We start from the raw sequence: 18,343 nt of genomic DNA on the forward strand, positions 1-18,343 counted from the left end.
TCATGTAAGTCATTAACATCTTACTTAAAGCATTTATCAATAATTTTGTAAATGTTTTTCTATCCCCAATTCTTCATCAATAATTTTTTTAATGCAGTAATTGTTAACAATTTATCAAGTTGTTCAAGTACTATAGTTGAACAACAAATTACTTCACAATCTGCAACTTCTACTTTAACATACAATAGTCCTTTCGGTATATTTCTACATTCATCTTAATTTCTTATATACCTATTGTAATGAAATGAAACTGACAAATTTTAAATTTATATCAATGTTTTTGAATGACTACAAGTTTTAACAATAACAGTCAAAGAAATTATGGACAAAATAATTACAATTCCAGTGCAGGTAAGTAGATTTTTAATCTTCCAGAGAAACTAATTTCTCAAATTATTCATATATAACAATATTCATACTCACAATGTCAATGAAGGTTGTTGTTGTTATTTTTCATAGGTGGCAGATCAGAGGTTGTAAATGATTCACATTTTGTCTCTAAGAATAAAGTTGTCAAATATCCTTTTCAAGTCATACAATCACTTTAAAACAGATTCAATCTTGATGATGAAATAACAACACAACATAATTGTTCAGACACAACAAATGATGATTCAGCAACGATAAGAGATGATGGTAATTCAGATATTCAACTTATTGATGTCAATATAAATATTTTTGAAATCATTAATTAATTTTCATCTTACTAATATTGAAGCACATACTACAATACTACAACTACAAACAAATTGTATTGCAAAGGAGAGTTACAAGGTACATAATCTCCAACATAATTGTATATAACTGCAAATAAAAATATATGCATTTTCATGCTAATGATTTGTAATGATGTTCAGAACTTCTCAATATTGGAGAACCTTGCTTTGAATGCCAATACTGTAAAGCTGAACTTTGGTATGAAGAAAGAGCAGAAAAATGTAACACATCAAAGGAAGTTCAATTCTCATTGTGTTGTCAAAAGGGAAAAGTGCAAATTCCACTATTAAAAAGACCACTTAATCTTCTTGAAGGTTTGTTGAATGGTGAAGATTAGAGAAGCAAATCATTTCTACAAAACATAAGAGTATACAATAGCATGTTTTCATGTACTTCAATTGGTGGTAAGATAGATAATTCAATGAACAATGGTTCCGCTCCACCACAATTTATTCTTAATGGACAAAACTATCACCGTATTGGCAGTTTATTGCCAAAGCATGGATCAAAGCCAAAGTTTGCACAGTTGTACATATGATACCGAAAATGAAATGAGTAACAGAGTGAAGCATTTCAGGTCAGTGAATATATGAACTAATTTGATTATATCAAATATTTAAATACATCTGTTGACATGTATTCTCTTTATTATGTTTTAGTTCAAACACCAAGGAATCTGTTATAGATGAATCATTGGTTGTTGATTTGATTGAAATGATTGACAATCACAATGTTCTTGCGAAATCTTTTAGAAGAGTAAGAGATTTGTCATTGGAACATATGGAATCAGATTTCACGCTAAGACTATTTAGAGGCATAAACAAAGACCCTAAAGTCTACAACACACCTTCATGTGATGAAATAGTTGCACTAATAGTTGGTGATTTTGGCAATATGGATGTAGGCAGAGATATAGTGGTAAAAAAATGTTCTGATGAATTAACAAGACTGCATGAAACTCACACAGCTTTCATGCCACTGCAATATCCTCTCATGTTTCCATATGAAGAAGATGGTTATCAAGAGGATATCCCAATAAGAGAATCTCATTCAAGAACTAAATCTAGGGTAAGAATTAGAATTTCTTTGCAAGAATTTATTGCCTTTAGAATACAACAAAGATCTGTAAAAGCAGGAAATATTGTGAATGCATGCAGATTGTTCCAATAGTTTCTGGTCGATTGTTATACAATGGTTGAAGCCCAAAGGTTGTCTTTCATCAGAGCTAATCAGAAGTTAATTCGCTATGATATTCTTAATGGATTACAAGAAGCTGTTAATAGAGGAGAGACATATCCTTCTTTAATTGGAAGACGTATTGTTTTGCCTGCTTCATTCACTGGTGGTACCAGATACATGTTCAACAATTGTCAAGATGCTATGGCAATTTGTAAAAAATTTGGAAATCCTGATTTGTTCATTACTATAACATGCAATGTGAATTGGAGTGAAATAAGAGAATTTGTCTTAGCAAAAGGCTTATTAGCTTCAGATAGACCCGATATTGTATGTAGAGTGTTCAAAATGAAGCTGGATGAAATGATGACAGAGTTTAAAAAAAATATCTTCTTTGGAAAAACCACTGCAAGTATGTTATATATGATGTAATATACATTATATAAATGTTTATTAAATTAAATTCTGACAACTATATCTATTATTTATTTATATATGCAGGAATGTACACAGTAGAATTCCAAAAAAGAGGTTTACCTCATGTACATATACTTTTATGGTTGGATGGAGAAAGCAAATTGAAGAATTCAACTGATATTGATAAAGTAATATCAGCTGAATTGCCCAATACGGATTTGTACCCAAAATTGGAAAAAGTTGTCTCAAGTTACATGATTCATGGACCATGCGGACCTGCAAGATATAATTCACCTTGCATGAAGAAAGGAAGATGTTCTAAATTTTATCCTAAAAAATTCACATCTTCGACTTCAATTGATGAAGAAGGATATTCATGCTATAGAAGACTTGATAATGGTAGATTTGTTGAGAAGAATGGAATTAAGCTGCACAATAGAAGTGTTGTTCCTTACAATCCACCACTTCTAATGAGGTATCAAGCACACGTCAATACAGAGTATTGCAACAAGACCAATTCAATAAAATATTTGTTCAAATATGTGAACAAAGGTCCTGACAGAGCTACTCTTAAAATAAGCAACAACTCTGCACAGTCTGAAAAATCAACCATTATTGATGAGATCAAAAGGTATTACGATTGTAGGTATTTATCACCATGTGAAGCCGCTTGGAGAATATTTGTTTTTGACATCCATCACAGATGGCCTCTTATTCAGAGATTGACATTTCATCTTCCTGGCCAACAATCAGCTTTGTTTAAAGATGATGATGATATTAATGTGGTCTTCAACATATACGAAAATGCTAACACAATGTTTCTAGCTTGGTTTGAGGCTAACAAAGTTTATGAGGAAGGAAAAGAATTGACTTATTCAGAATGAAAACCAAGGAAGAAAAGCTACAACATTGGTAGACTTACTTATATTCCTCCTGGGTCTGGAGAACTTTATTATTTGAGGATATCACTGACCATTCAAAAAGGTTGTATTGATTATGAAAGCATTAAGACAATTGATGGAAAATATTATGAAACATACCAAGAAGCTTGCTATGTTTTGGGATTGTTGGCTGACGACAAAGAATATATTGATGCAATAAAAGAAGCAGGTGAATTTGCTTCTGGGTATCAACTTAGAAGATTATTTGTTACTTTGTTGTCGATGAATACAATTTCTAAACCAGATATAGTTTGGAATTCTACTTGGAGTATCTTATGTGATGGAATTTTGTACAAAAAAAGAAAGGAGATGAACTTACCAAGTATTTTATATTGTTTTTTATTTAATTTGCTATACTTATATATTTTAATTGTATTATTTACTTCTTGCAGGTCTTCAAATTCAGACTGCTGAATTACAAAAAATATGTCTGCTGGAAATACAGGAAATGCTAATGTCAAATGGTAGAAGTTTGAAAGATTATCCTTCATTACCTCAACTTGATCTTTCAGATGTACATACATTCAATAATAGATTTATTGTTGATGAGCTGCAATATAATAAACAAGACATGATGAAAGAACATGACAGTTTGTTTAAAGCACTGAATGATGAACAAATTCATGTATATTAGGATATCATGACAACAGTTCTTTCAAAGAAGGGAGAATTCTTTTTCTTATATGGCTATGGTGGTACAGGTAAGACTTTTATGTGGAAGACATTGTCAGCTGCTCTAAGAAGTCAGGGCATGATTGTTTTGAACGTAGCATCAAGTGGAATTGCTTCTTTATTACTTCCTGGTGGAAAAATAGCACACTCTACCTTTTGCATCCCACTGTTAATTAACGATGAATCAACTTGCAACATAGCACAAGGTAGTCTCAAAGCAAAACTTCTTATGGCAACCAGTTTGATTATCTGGGATGAAGCACCAATGATGAATAGAATGTGCTTTGAGGCATTTGATAGAACACTAAGAGATATTATGCGAAATGTTGATGATGCCAATAAAGACAAACCATTTGGTGGCAAAGCAGTTGTGTTGGGAGGTGACTTTAGACAAATTCTACCAGTTATCAAAAAATGATCTAGGTTTGATATCATAAAATCAGCAATCAACTATTCAGAGTTATGGACTTGTTGTAAAGTGCTAAAGTTATCCAAGAACATGAGATTAAGTACTACATCAAATACTCAAACAGCCAATGAGATTCAAGAATTTGCTGATTGGATATTGAAGATTGGAGACGGAAAAATGGATCTAAATGAGAATGGTGAGTGCATAGTTGAAATTCCAGAACAGCTCCTGATTACAAACACAAATTTACCTTTATTGGCATTGGTTGAATTTGTCTATCCTCAATTTATGGTTAACATGCTGAAGCCTAATTATTTTGATGACGGAGCAATTTTGTGCCCAACAAATGATTCTGTAGAGCAAGTAAATGATTTCATGTTGTCTTTAATCTATGGTGAAGAGGTGACTTATTTAAGTTCAGATACACCTTGCCAATCTGATGAACAAGATGAAGTGCAATCTGAATGGTTTACATCTGAATTTTTAAATGATATCAAATGTTCAGGGATACCAAATCATAAACTGAAGTTGAAAACAGGTGTTCCAATTATGCTCTTGAGAAACATTGATCAAGCGAAAGGTCTATGCAATGGCACAAGATTGCAAGTCAACCATTTAGGCAAGAATGTAATCTCTGCAACTGTAATTACTGGAAAAAACATTGGTGACAGGATTTTTATACCAAGAATGGATTTAGTGCCATCTGATTCAGGATTGCCTTTCAAATTTCAAAGAAGACAGTTTCCGATATCGTTATGCTTTGCAATGACGATTAACAAAAATCAAGGACAAACACTTTCTAGAGTCGGCCTTTATCTTCCACAACCTGTATTCACACATGGTCAACTATATGTTGCTATTTCTAGAGTCAAAACCAAAAGAGGATTGAAAATACTTATATTGGATGAAGATGGAAAGGTAACAAACACAACTAAAAACGTTGTGTACAAAGAAATTTTTGAAACTCTTTGAAAAAGAATAAATTATAGGTATGTCATTTCTAATATTTTTTTTCATTTCAAAGCTATTATAAATATATATCAACTTATTTATGTTATGCTCTGCCATGCAGGAAAATGATGGTACAGAAAAGGTTTAACAAAGAAGTCGTTGTGTACAAATGAGACATTCTAGGTATGTAATTTATTCTTTTTTTATTCTTATTTTAACAAAGTAGTGTATTAGTCATATTTTTGTTGTTGGTGGTTGAAGATAATATTCAATGAAATCACATATTAACTTGACATACCACTTTAATTACATTCTAAATTCATCTATTCTATTAATACACTTCAACATCTTTTAAAAACATTAGATTCTCATCATATAGATTATTAAATATCCAAAAACCCATTGCTATTACCACAAATATTACATGTAAAAAAAACTCGTGCGTTGCACGGGTAGAAGGATTAGTTTTTAACAAAATGATTACCGCTTATAACTATCAAGAACTATAATAATTGTCAGGTTAAAATACCTTTTTGGTCCCAATTTTCGTCAAGTTTTTTTAAATAAGTCCTAATTTTGGTGTTGTGTTCAAATAGGTCCTAATTTTTGTCAATTATGTTCAATTGGGTCTTTTTTTGCTAACACCGTTTAAATCATTAACGGCCATGAACAGTGACTGCCACGTGTCATTTTGTGATTTTTTTGAATTTTTTTTTATTTTTATTTTTAATTTTTTAATTTTTTTTTAAAATTTTTTTAAATGTACACGTGTCAACCCAGGAGTGTGCCACGTGTCACTTTGTGGTTTTTTTGAATTTTTTATTTTATTTTTTTGAATTTTTTTTGAATTTTTTTGAATTATATTTTAAATTTCCATGTGTCAATCTAGTAGTGTGCCACATGTCAAAGTCAATATTCTATATTCAATTTGGTCCCTATATTTGTTATTTTTGTTCAATTAGGTCCTAATTTTTGTTAAGATTAACCAATTTGGTCCCTATAGAAGATGTGACCAAATTTAATTTTTATATCAAAGTTATAATGATGTAAATTTTAATATATTATATAAAGATATTTAATAAAAAATATGAATTTTAATATAAAAATTAAATTTGGTTTTAATTTGGAGAGAGACCAAATTGGTTAATATTAACAAAAATTGGGACCTAATTGAACAAAAATAACAAATATAGGGACCAAATTGAATTTAGAATATTGACTTTGACATATGACACGCTACTGGGTTGACACGTGGACATTTAAAAAAAAATTTAAAAAAAATTTAAAATTTTTTTAAAAAAATTCAGAAAAAATTAAAAAAAACCACAAAGTGACACGTGGCACACTCCTAGGTTGACACGTGTACATTTTAAAAAAATAACAAAATTTTAAAAAAAATAAAAAAAAAATAAAAATAAAAATAAAAAAAATTCAAAAAAACCACAAAGTGACACGTGGCAGTCACTGTTCATGGCCGTTAATGATTTAAACGGTGTTAGCAAAAAAAGACCCAATTGAACAAAATTGACGAAAATTGGGACCTATTTGAACACAAAACCAAAATTAGGACTTATTTGAAAAAACTTGACGAAAATTGGAACCAAAAAAGTATTTTAACCTAATTGTCATAAGTGAAGACCACAATACTTTCTTATTGATTTATAATTAAACCACACAACCCTTATATTAAATATGGAGACATATAAATACGATGATAAAGACAAGAATCATATATGATGATAGAACATAAATCATGTACAATAAAACCTAATTTTAATGATATAAGTATTTGTCACTAAAATATATAAATATGTCACTATTATTGTCTTGTGAGAATAAATAAATTGTCAACAATAGTCTTGTCATAGTTATATTTGTTACAATATTTTTTAATGTCACTAAAATTAAATTATACTGTGATAAAAGTAATTGTCACTATTAATCTAGTATAAACATTCTCAAAATATATTGTCATTACAATTAAACTATGATAATTATTACTTATAATTTGGTACAAATAATGATAATAATATATTGTCACCATACTTGACAAATTAGTGTCACTAGTGTCGTATTTATATAATAGTAACTATTGTTGCTACTCTTATCATTATTATATTTGTGATAATATTTTAAAATTTTACTACAATTTCAAAAATTTTAAGATAATTATTAGTTATTATTTGTAATAAATATTTTATCATTATCATTATCATTAAAAATTATATTGATGTATCATATTCCTTACATGCCATAATTAATAAATAGAGAAATTATTTTAAGATGTTAAAATAAATATCAATATAAATAAATAAAAATTGAATATAAATATTAAAATATAAATAAAGTATTCATTACATTTTAAATGAAAAAGAAGACAATAAAAAATATAAGACTTAATTATCATTTTGATCCTCTAATTTATCGATTTGGTTCATTTTGGTTCCCTTATTATTTTTTGTTCAATTTGATCCTCTAATTCTTCAAAAAGGTTCAATTTGGTCCTGCCGTTAAGTTGACGTTAACATGTCACGTGTCATTTTGTGGAATTTTTTACTTTTTACTTTTTTTTAAATTGTTTTTATTTTTATTTTAAAAAAACTACAATACCATGTGTCATGGTTGTGACACGTGTCAATTTGAGATTTTTTATTTAAAAAAATATATTGTCATGTGTCATGATTGTGTCACGTGTTAAGCTATCATTGGTCCTGTCCAATTTAGTCCCTCTATTTAAATTTTTGATTCAATTTAGTCCCCTAATTTTTTAAAATGATTCAATTTTGTCATCTCCAATTTGAGACCAAATTAATAATTAAGCTTAATTACAATTTATACATTCATGTTAAAATAATTTTTTATCATTTATACATCAAATCACTCCCTAAATATTCATGTTATTTTATTTTTTCATTTTTTCACTTGTAATTTTTTACACTTAAAATTTTGTACACATGTAAAAAATAATAATTTGAATAGTTAGATGGAGTAATTTGATCTATAAATATAATAAAAATTATTTTAACATGTATATATAAGTTTTAATTAAAATTAATTACTAATTTGGTCTCAAATTAGAGAGAACAAAATTGAATCATTTTAAAAAATTAGGGGACTGAATTAAATCAAAATTGTAAATAGAGGGACTAAATTGGAAACAACCAATGATAACTTGACATGTGACACAATCATGACTTGCCACGTGGCACAATCATGACTTGCCACGTGGCACTTTTTTTTAAAACTAAAATAATTAAAATTAAACTTTTTATCAAGTTGACATGTGGCACAACCACGACGTGACACGTGTCAGTTTAATTTTTTTTAAATAATAAAAAAAAATTAAAAAAAAAATTAAAAAATTGAAAATTCCACAAAATGACACGTGGTATGTACGAAAATGGTGTTAACGTCAACTTAACGGCAATGACCAAATTGAACCTTTTTAAAGAATTAAAGGACCAAATTGAACCAAAAAATAATAAGGGGACCAAAATGAACCACACCAACAAATTAGGGGACCAAAATGATAATTAAGCCAAAATATAATTATGAATCTAAGTGACAATTTGTGGTTGTTCAATCAAGTGGAGATCATATGTACAAGTCACAACTCACACACCGACACTGGTTACCAATATCACTAGGCCATAACCCGAGATTGCCACGTGTTTACCCTCCATCCTGAGCCACAACTCAAGGGATGTCATTTCAAGCCACAACTCAAGGAATGCTCCAACAAATCTCTACCCTAAAACCATCATCCAAAGCATTTAAAATTAACTCAACCTCTTTTAAAGGCCTACAACCCTCATACCCAAGCATTCACTTCTTTTATTGTTCACCTCCTTATTCTACACCATTTTATGATATCCTTAAGTTGATACTTGTTGCCATGAGTGACAACTCGCCCCTCCAACTACAGGCTACCACTTGTAGTCCACACACAGGAATTATCCAGTTACAGACTACAATCTATAACACCGAATGAAGCTCCTTAATACAGACCACAATCTGTATTCATCACGAGACTACCAGCTTCACCGACTACAATCATGAAGAGCAATCAAGTGAACCATCCGTACTAACCACAACTAGCACGCTCACACCGGAATTCCAATGCCATCAGGCTCCAACCTAGAATGGTCACGTGTTTACTCCCCATTACAAGCTACAACTCGTAAATAGGCCCCCAGCAAGTTATCTCCTCAAGGCTTCCATCCAAAACTGTGTAGAATCCTAGCGGCAGTTCCTGTACCGTTAGGTAGTGCATGCAAATTGTAGAAAAAATCCCAGATTTTTCTGCACCAGTACGAACCCTAATTTCCCAATTATCAATTTAGGCATGCATTTTGCCACTCCTTTAGTGTTCAATCAACTTATAGAGTTCGGGTTTATTAAAATTAAGATCATTTTCATGAAACAGACACCAATCATACCCAGATATCATAGTTCTTCATCCCCAACCCAACATAAACCCTAAACCCTAGTTATGCAATGATTCATACCAATTTCTTCTAGGAATTCACTCGTATACATTCAAACACATAAAAATTCACACGAACACACATATAGATTCAATTCAGGCTTCCCAATCATCTCAGGAAACTCAAAAAACTAGCAAACTAGGCACTCTTGTTCGCGTCGTCTGGCGGATAACACACAACCGCTAGGCGGTTTATAGAAAAACCTAGAAAATGGGTTCTAGAAGCATGAGTCGCCTGGCGGGTCTTCAACGCAACCAAGCGGTTTCTGGAAAATTCTAAAAACACAAGCAGTTTACTAAATTTTGGCAGAATCCATGGTTCACATGCATTCTATTTAATCCAAAATAAGACAATTAAAACTAATTGAAAAATGCTAAAGTCCTTTTTGCACCAAAATTTCTCTAGCCCTTGTCTCCAAATTTGCTCTCAGCCCCTTAACTCTCTATTTACTGTCCATAACTCCCTAAGAAACACAACCACAAGAGTGCACAACCAATTTAAGAAAATCATGTTTCATGATATGTTTCATGATGTTTCCTATACATTTGGGATTATATTATCACTTATCATGGACAAATATATTATTAAAAATAATAAACAATTAAATTAACAACAATTGGCATACAATAGATTCAAACTCATGTTCTCTCAACACCACTCAATACTTTCAATCATTTGAGCTATCATTACTTCTTATCTTTTTTCTCCACATTAATTAAGTTAAAAGTTCTCATCCTTGCATTAATTAAATAAACATTTATTTATTTAATTTTTTCAAGTCTTAGGCTCTTTATCTATAAAGTGTCTCATTCTCCGAGGCCAGGCAGACAACTGACGGTACACGTGTCCGAGTAACAAGGTATGAAGTTTTTTACTCCCTCTCCTCTGGTTGTGTGCTTCTTTACCAATCTGAATTATCAGATAGATGTTTAAGATGGTAAACAGAGGGAATCTCAATAGTATACTTCAAGTATATAGTTATGATTGAAATTAATTAAAATAATCTTGACTATTCATGTCTAATTGTAATGTATAAAGTTAAGTTTCACCGCTTTTCATGTTTTCACTTTTTCTATATATAAATAAACCTCTTACAATGATAAATAATTATTATAAACTTCTTGAATCTTCTTATTCAAGCAGGTAGTTAAGATTAAAATTGATTAAAATTATTGTCTTAATCATACATTTAGGTTAGTATATATATATATATATATATATATATATATATATATATATATATATATATATATATAATTAAGAAATTCTTAATCTTAATATATATGATTAATAATTAAACTCATCCATATATGTTGGAAAAATATAGCCCTTGCGAAAATGCTATGAAAAAAGTGGAAGAAAATAGTAATACGAGTGCTAAGATAGTGCCACTTATTTTTTAAAATAAAGGTGAAGTGTTAACATATTAAGACTTTCAGGAGTTTATACCAGGTTCCCTCACTATCATATTGTTTTGATAATAGAAGAAAACAAAAGAGTAAAGAAAATTTTCAAATTTGAAATCAAGGCAAATTTAATTCTGTTTCCAGAGTTTTCATTTAACCCAAATGTAAAAAATTTAAATTAAAAAAATTAATTATTTTCTTTTTCTCCATCCAAACACGTAGTTACTAAACAGTATCCAAAGCTCATTAATTTTCTTTTGGGGTAGGATAACAATGGGCTCTTTGACAAGTTACCTTTTGATGGAATCTTTGTAGGTTGGTGCTACCATAATTATTTGAATAACTTGGGACATTTCTTGAGTCTAATGTGTGTTTCCATTTGTTATTCTATCTTGGGTAGAACACTGCTAAATGCAATAGACAATCTATAGTTGATCGGTGCTTATGCTTGGAGGGGTCAATTTGGTCATGATTCATGTAGGTTAGGACTAAAAAAGTTCATATTGAGAAAAAAGTTTCCATCAAAGAAATCTACACAGTCAAAAGCCTTGTGAATCAAGACCAATCCATAGACTTCATTCTTAAACATAAAAAAATATTATTTTTTAAAATATATTATTAAACTTTTCATCCTAGGCTTAGGGTCCGACAAGCCGGTTGGGCCCAACAACCCAAACGAACCCAACAACACAGACGGGCTCGACGAGCCAGACAGGGTCGACGACGACCATACAAGTCCGTCGTTAGACCCGACAATGCGGACAGACATGACGACTCGGACAAGCCTAAGGAGCCGGTTGGGCCCAACGAGCCGGACATGCTTGATGACCCGGACATGCTCGACAATTGGGATGAGTCCCATGATTTGGATGAGCCCGACGACCTAAACGGGCCCAATGACCGGGACGGACTCGACGACACGGATAGGCCCGACGAGCCAAACAAGTCTGACAGGCCTGATCGTGTCGTCAAGTCTGTTTGGGTCGTCGAGCCCATCTAGGTTGTCAGGCCCGTCCGTGTCGTTGGACTCGTCTTGGTCGTCGGACCCATATGAGTTGTCGAGGTCGTCGAAATCGTGTAGATCGTCATGCTCGTCATTAAATGAAGAACACAATACTTTCTTATTGATTTATAATTAAATCACACAACCCTTACATTAAATACGGAGACATATACATACAATGATAAGACAATGATAGGACAACAATCATATACAATGATAGAACAACAATTATGTACAAGAAAAATCAATTTTAGTGATATAAGTATTTGTCACTAAAATATATAAATATGTCACTATTATTGTTTTGTGACAGTAAATAAATTGTCAACAATAGTCTTATCATAATTATATTTCTCACTAAAATTAAATTATACTTTTATAACAAAAGTAATTGTCACTATTAATTTAGTATAACATTAATAAAAATATATTGTCACTAAAATTAAACTATGATAATTATCACTTATAATTTGGTACAATAATGATAATAATATACATAATAATATACGGTCACCATACTTGACAAATTAATGTTACTAGTGTCGTATTTATATAATAGTAATTACTGTTGGTAATCTTATCATTATAATATTTGTGATAATATTTTAAAATTTTACTACAATTTCAAAAATTTTAAAATAATTATTAGTTATTATTTGTAATAAATATTTTATCATTATCATTAAAAACTATACTGGTGTATCATGTTCCTTACATGCCATACTAATAATTTGATTTTTATGCAGATAAATACCACGTAAATACCAAGTTGAAATTTGGAGTGCATGTATTAATATGGAAGGTATGAAAGAAATGAAGGTGCATGAATGTCAATGCATGGATGAAATGTTTTTCCTTATTGGCTTTTTCCTTTTCCTTTTGAACTTTGTTCTTTTTTTTTTGTTTTTATTCTCTTGCTCTGTTATTTTTTAACTGGTAGGGAAAATGGGCTTAAAGTGGACCATGGGCTTATGGACTAGATGGATTGGGCTTAAAGGGGCCATGAGTTTATATATCTTCTAATTCTAAGTTTCACATGACCAAGGACCTCACTCATATTATGTACAAAATGTGTGTGAAGGAAGAATGTCATGCATCCCAAATATCCACCTACAAAATAGTAAAAATTGTCTCATATAGACATCAACATGTCTTCTGCCCTAGGGTTCATATCCAACAATTATTTCATACATAAAAATAGACAAGAATATATACACATGTAATTATTCCATAAAAAAAGACAATAATATATATACCCAAAAAGAAGGGAAACAAAAGGTTTAGAAACACTATATATAACTTTGCATATTTAATTAATTAGGTCTAATTTTTTAGTGATTCCCTACGGAGTTGTTATCTGTTGCCACCGAAATTACAACGAGACCAAAACAACGAACCAAAAAAAAATTTAAAAAATAGAAAGTTTAGAATTGTCACTGCAGTTTTTTATTTTTATTTTTTATATAGTTCTTCGTGGATATCTTCATCAATTTTTTTTATGTGCTTGACAATTTAATCATTTGAATTTTTTCACCTATATATACCATTGATTTGCTTTGCTCGAGGGATCAAGATCTTAGTACAGAAGTTTGAGATTCATTATAAGTCTTCAACAAATTTCGTATAGGAGTATATGATAAATATATATATATATATATATATATATATATATATATATATATTTTAATTACATTTTGGAGATTGTTTTGTGGTTCTTACATGAATATTATTTGTTTGTAAAATAAATATAAACATATGGTTAATTCTTAACCATAACACAATCACATACTCTCAAAAGCTTTTTCATACAAAGTCCTTTTTATCAAAATAGTTAAGGTAGTTAAAGAGGATTCTTTAGTTAACTTATCATTAATAATTTGTTTGATATTTGGAAAACTTAATAAAGTTAACAAGATGATTGAATCAAATGTTTCTATGTTGAAAGTGGAAAAAATATATTCATAAGCATATTTTTGTTTATGATAGAGAAATGTTTAATCATTGATGCAACTACTAATAACTATTAATAATTTCAAAATCTAACTATTTAGCACAAGAGTTTAAAATATTTTATTGGAGTAGAAATTTTCTATCTATTTAATTATAGAGAAAAATTAATTAAATAATAATAAAAGTTTATATAAAAGATCAAATGACTCTTAAAATTAAAATACAAAACCATAGAAGTGCACTTTTTTGGAAACAATTTAACTTCAAATAACGTAAAAAATCAGCCCCAAAACAACTCTTCTACGTTATTTTTACGTCATTAACTTAAATTAAAAATAGAATTTAAAATTAAAATGTATATTTATTTATAAAAACTTATGGCATTAATTTCCTTAACATTAAAATGAAAGAGAGTTTAATCATATGAATAATATATAAATAGACGGCTTATATCCTTACAAATGGACGTACCAAATTGAAGTTCCATAAACTTTGTTTCACAGAGAGGCCCCATGCACGTGATGGGTGACATTATTTAGAAATGGACGATCCAAGTGCCTCCAAAATTTTCAGAAAATAATAATAATAATAAATAATAGTGTCTACCTTTCTTGTTGTGTGAAGAAAAATATCTATGCATTATCATAGTGCCTTTGAAACCCTAAAAGTTCCACAATGAAATGACTTCAAGGGTCTAACTGTGAACATGCTTTTAAATCATATTAAGTGTATAGGACAAGAATACTAACACCAGTAAAATTAAAAAACAATAAAATAGTAATCTAAAAGTTGTAGCTGAATTTTAATATAATAAAATTATTCCTTTTTTTATTTTTATAAATCATGTCATTATCAAAATTTAGCATTTAGGTTGACACTTTCAAACTCCAACCATTATATATCATATTTTAAAAAATATCAACATTTATGAAAGAAAAAGAAAGAAACATTCAAATGCAACATTCAATATTTATTTATAAAGAAAGAAAGATCAAATAATTATTTAGTTATCATCTAATATAAAATTACAACATTCAAATATGATGCTAAAAACAAAGTTAAAGCAATACAAAAATATAATTTTTCATTATACAATATTTAATAATATCAAAACTAGATCATAAATCATCTCAATTTCAATATTTACATAAATTTTATTTACGTTTTCAAATCTTGTTTTACCTATATGGATTATATTTTTTCATCGCAAAATTCCTGCTAATAATATTTCTTTTAATATATTTCTTAACAAAAATCAATCCATATTCAACCATTTCAGTATTAATAATATTCGTTAATAATTTCATAATTAAAATCAAATTTATTTATAATTTAAAATAGTTCTTATTCCATAACTAAACTCTGAGATATTCACATCCTGAAATAAGGAATTAAAGATAAAAAGATGTTAGAGAAAAACAATTTACTCTAAATTAATTTCTAATTGATTAAAAATATATTATTCTTGTTCAAATTCTAACTTTTTGTAAAAATAATAAGAAATTATTTTTGAAAATTTTAAAAAGATGGTGGAAGAAAGAAAAAAACAACGAGGAAGAGAAATTAGAAAACGACAAAAGACTAGAGGAAGAAAAATGAAAGAAAGAAAAAAAGATTATGAATATTAGACTTTCTTATATATAAATAATAAAATTATGTCTTATGGGTTAGTAAAGAAAAAATATAATCAAGTTATATTTCCATACAAAGCCTAGAAAATAAAACTTAATGAAACTATGGGTTAATGTTTTAAGAAATGCTGTAAGCTATTAAAAAGTTTGTTTATGAATGTTGCAAGTAAAAAGATTTAACTGGTAAAACAACTAAATACTAGTTAAAAGTTACTCTTTTTTTCAGATATAGTAAAATCTGGTTCGAAAATTAACTAAAAATTGAAAAACCAGTTAACTGAAGGTTGGTAATTACGATAGCTGAAAATCATTAAACTAGTTTATTAAATGATAAATATTTGGCAAAATTGTATATCGAAATAACCAAAAATATAAAATAACAAAATTTTATTATTTTTATTTAAATATAAATTTCCTTATGGTCTATAGTATACTTTGTGTGTTAGTTGTAACATCTCATTTAATAGTTTGTCATACTATCAAACAAAACATTATATCATGATCAAACATAACACATAGTAAGGGTAACGATCACACACACAAGGTATATGTATCTAGTACAGTCCTCCACACTACTACATCTATATACACATACATACACCAGGTAAGAGTAGGTAGAAAGGATGCTAAACTACACCAAAACCCTCAAAATATACAGTAGAAATCTAAACTACAGTGGGCATTCCTTGTCAGGCTCCAACTTCTACTCAAGAGGGGGTATCTCCATCTCGTTCCAGCTCTGCTCCCACCAAACATAGGTGATCATTGCAAAAGGGATAATATGCAAAAGCAGACAACACAAACAAGAAGGGTAAGCTAACTGAAAGAAACAACATCAATACACTTCGCAATCAGAGAAATCATTCATAGCATATAATTCAATCATAATTTATAGACTCGATATCCGGATTGTGTAAGTGACGTTGGAACTCTTGGTGGCTTGCACCTGTAACGGTTCCCAGACTCTGCAGAGTCTGGACACATGGAGTATTCACTCGACCGTTCCCAGGGTAAGTCCCCTCCACGTCTAAGACTTGATCAAGTTCGACGACGAGGACCTCCTGCTACTCCTCACGACATAATCCATTCTACTCTATCTGAGCTTGAATAATTATTGGAGTTTCAGGATACCAACCATTATAGATTCCTTACATCCTTACACACACTACAATTCCACTTAGATTTCCCTTGAAATTCCATTTTAACCTCATCTTCTCATAACTTATATTCATCCAATTTAATCATACAATACATCACTGGTAGCATTCCAATCATACAGGGCCTAAATTGCACAAAGATGCATTAAAACATACATTTTTACCAAAGAAAACAGATTTGAAGTACCACTACTGCAGTAGCTCTCGCTCGGGCTAAAAAGTCTAGCCTAGGCGAGAGGTTATCTCGCTCAGGCGAGCCAATCTCGCCTAGGCGAGATACTAACAGTGGCAAAAGAGAAAAACTGAGCGAACTCTCGCTCAGGCTAGGCTGGTTCGCCCAGACAAGATCGTTATCTCGCTTAGGCGACCCCAGCTCGCCTAGGCGAGACTTCGCGCAAGAACAGAGGTGCGTTTCCTGGTGTTTTCGCTCAGGCGAGCGTCACTCGCCTAGGCGAAAATACCAGGTCACGAACCTGTTCCTTCATGCGGTGGGTCATTTTATCTCAATCAAAATCAATTAATCATCAATTCATGCAATTCAAACACCAGTTTATCAATCAAACATGTAATTCAAACTCATCTACAAATTTCCTATTCAAATTAAGGAGATTGGTTAGCTTCCCTTACCTATATATATCCTTCTAATTAGTTAGGATCCTCCCACCCAAGAGCTTCAGCTGTACCACTCAGTGAGCTGAAATTACAGGTTCTAATATGAGAAGGGTTCCCAATAGCAGAAAGGGATTCTACAAATTTTCGAATTAAAGAGGAAAATGCAAAGGTTAGAAACAACTTACATGGAGGAGGGGGAATTATAGCTGAGAGAGGAGATCCTGAACTAGCCTCAGGTCTGGACTCTGCAATAGATGAAGAGTGAATTCAGGTTTTGGTAGAGAGAAGGCAGAGGAAGAGAAAAGGGAGAAGAGGTGCACTGCTGTGTAAATGAAGTTCAGTGGTGTGGGTGACAGAGAGAGAAGAGAGATTAAGGACTGAAGTTTTTGGGTCTCCACATTAGTAACTTTTTTTAAAATTATTTTTTATCTCTTGAATTTTGTTAATCTTAGAATGAATTATTTTAAAATCAAATTTTAATTTCATTGTTTTCTGTTATATATTCATTATGAATTTTATGTCATACCTTAAAATACTTTAAATTAAGTTTAAAGCTAAGAAAAAAATAATAATGCATATTTAAGCAAATTTAGTATTTTTGCTATATTAATCCGGTTAAAAATAAATAATTAAAGTATTCACAAAATAAAATGAATATATCATTATCAATTTCTTGAAGGATAACCATTAAAGAATTTTAATCTTGGAATGAATTATTTTAAAATCAAATTTTAATTTCATTTTTTTCAAGTTATATATTCATTATGAATTTTATGTCATACCTTAAAATATTTTAAATTAAGTTTAAAATTAA

The 18,343-nt window shown here is 30.1% G+C and overlaps 1 protein-coding gene and 1 long non-coding RNA gene across 2 annotated transcripts; one reads left to right on the forward strand and one right to left on the reverse strand.

Annotated features, from left to right (window-relative positions):
- Nucleotides 1-1,175: 1,175 nt before the first annotated feature.
- Nucleotides 1,176-12,176, forward strand: LOC114182067. The gene is made up of 9 exons (XM_028068815.1): nucleotides 1,176-1,294; nucleotides 1,377-1,785; nucleotides 1,888-2,305; nucleotides 2,395-3,139; nucleotides 3,314-3,420; nucleotides 3,644-3,765; nucleotides 3,886-4,303; nucleotides 4,403-5,072; nucleotides 11,813-12,176. The coding sequence occupies exons 1-9, from the start codon at nucleotides 1,176-1,178 to the stop codon at nucleotides 12,174-12,176; spliced, it is 3,372 nt and encodes a 1,123-aa protein (XP_027924616.1).
- Nucleotides 12,177-16,291: 4,115 nt separating this feature from the next.
- On the reverse strand, nucleotides 16,292-17,865 carry LOC114181094. Its single transcript, XR_003603748.1, has 3 exons — nucleotides 17,715-17,865; nucleotides 17,545-17,611; nucleotides 16,292-16,499 (listed from the first exon to the last, which is right to left on the reverse strand). It is a non-coding gene; the product is annotated as an uncharacterized LOC114181094 (long non-coding RNA).
- Between the last annotated feature and the right edge of the window lie 478 nt (nucleotides 17,866-18,343).

The sequence above is a fragment of the Vigna unguiculata genome, chromosome 4 (assembly GCF_004118075.2).
Source record: "Vigna unguiculata cultivar IT97K-499-35 chromosome 4, ASM411807v1, whole genome shotgun sequence".
NCBI classification, from domain to species: Eukaryota; Viridiplantae; Streptophyta; class Magnoliopsida; order Fabales; family Fabaceae; genus Vigna; species Vigna unguiculata.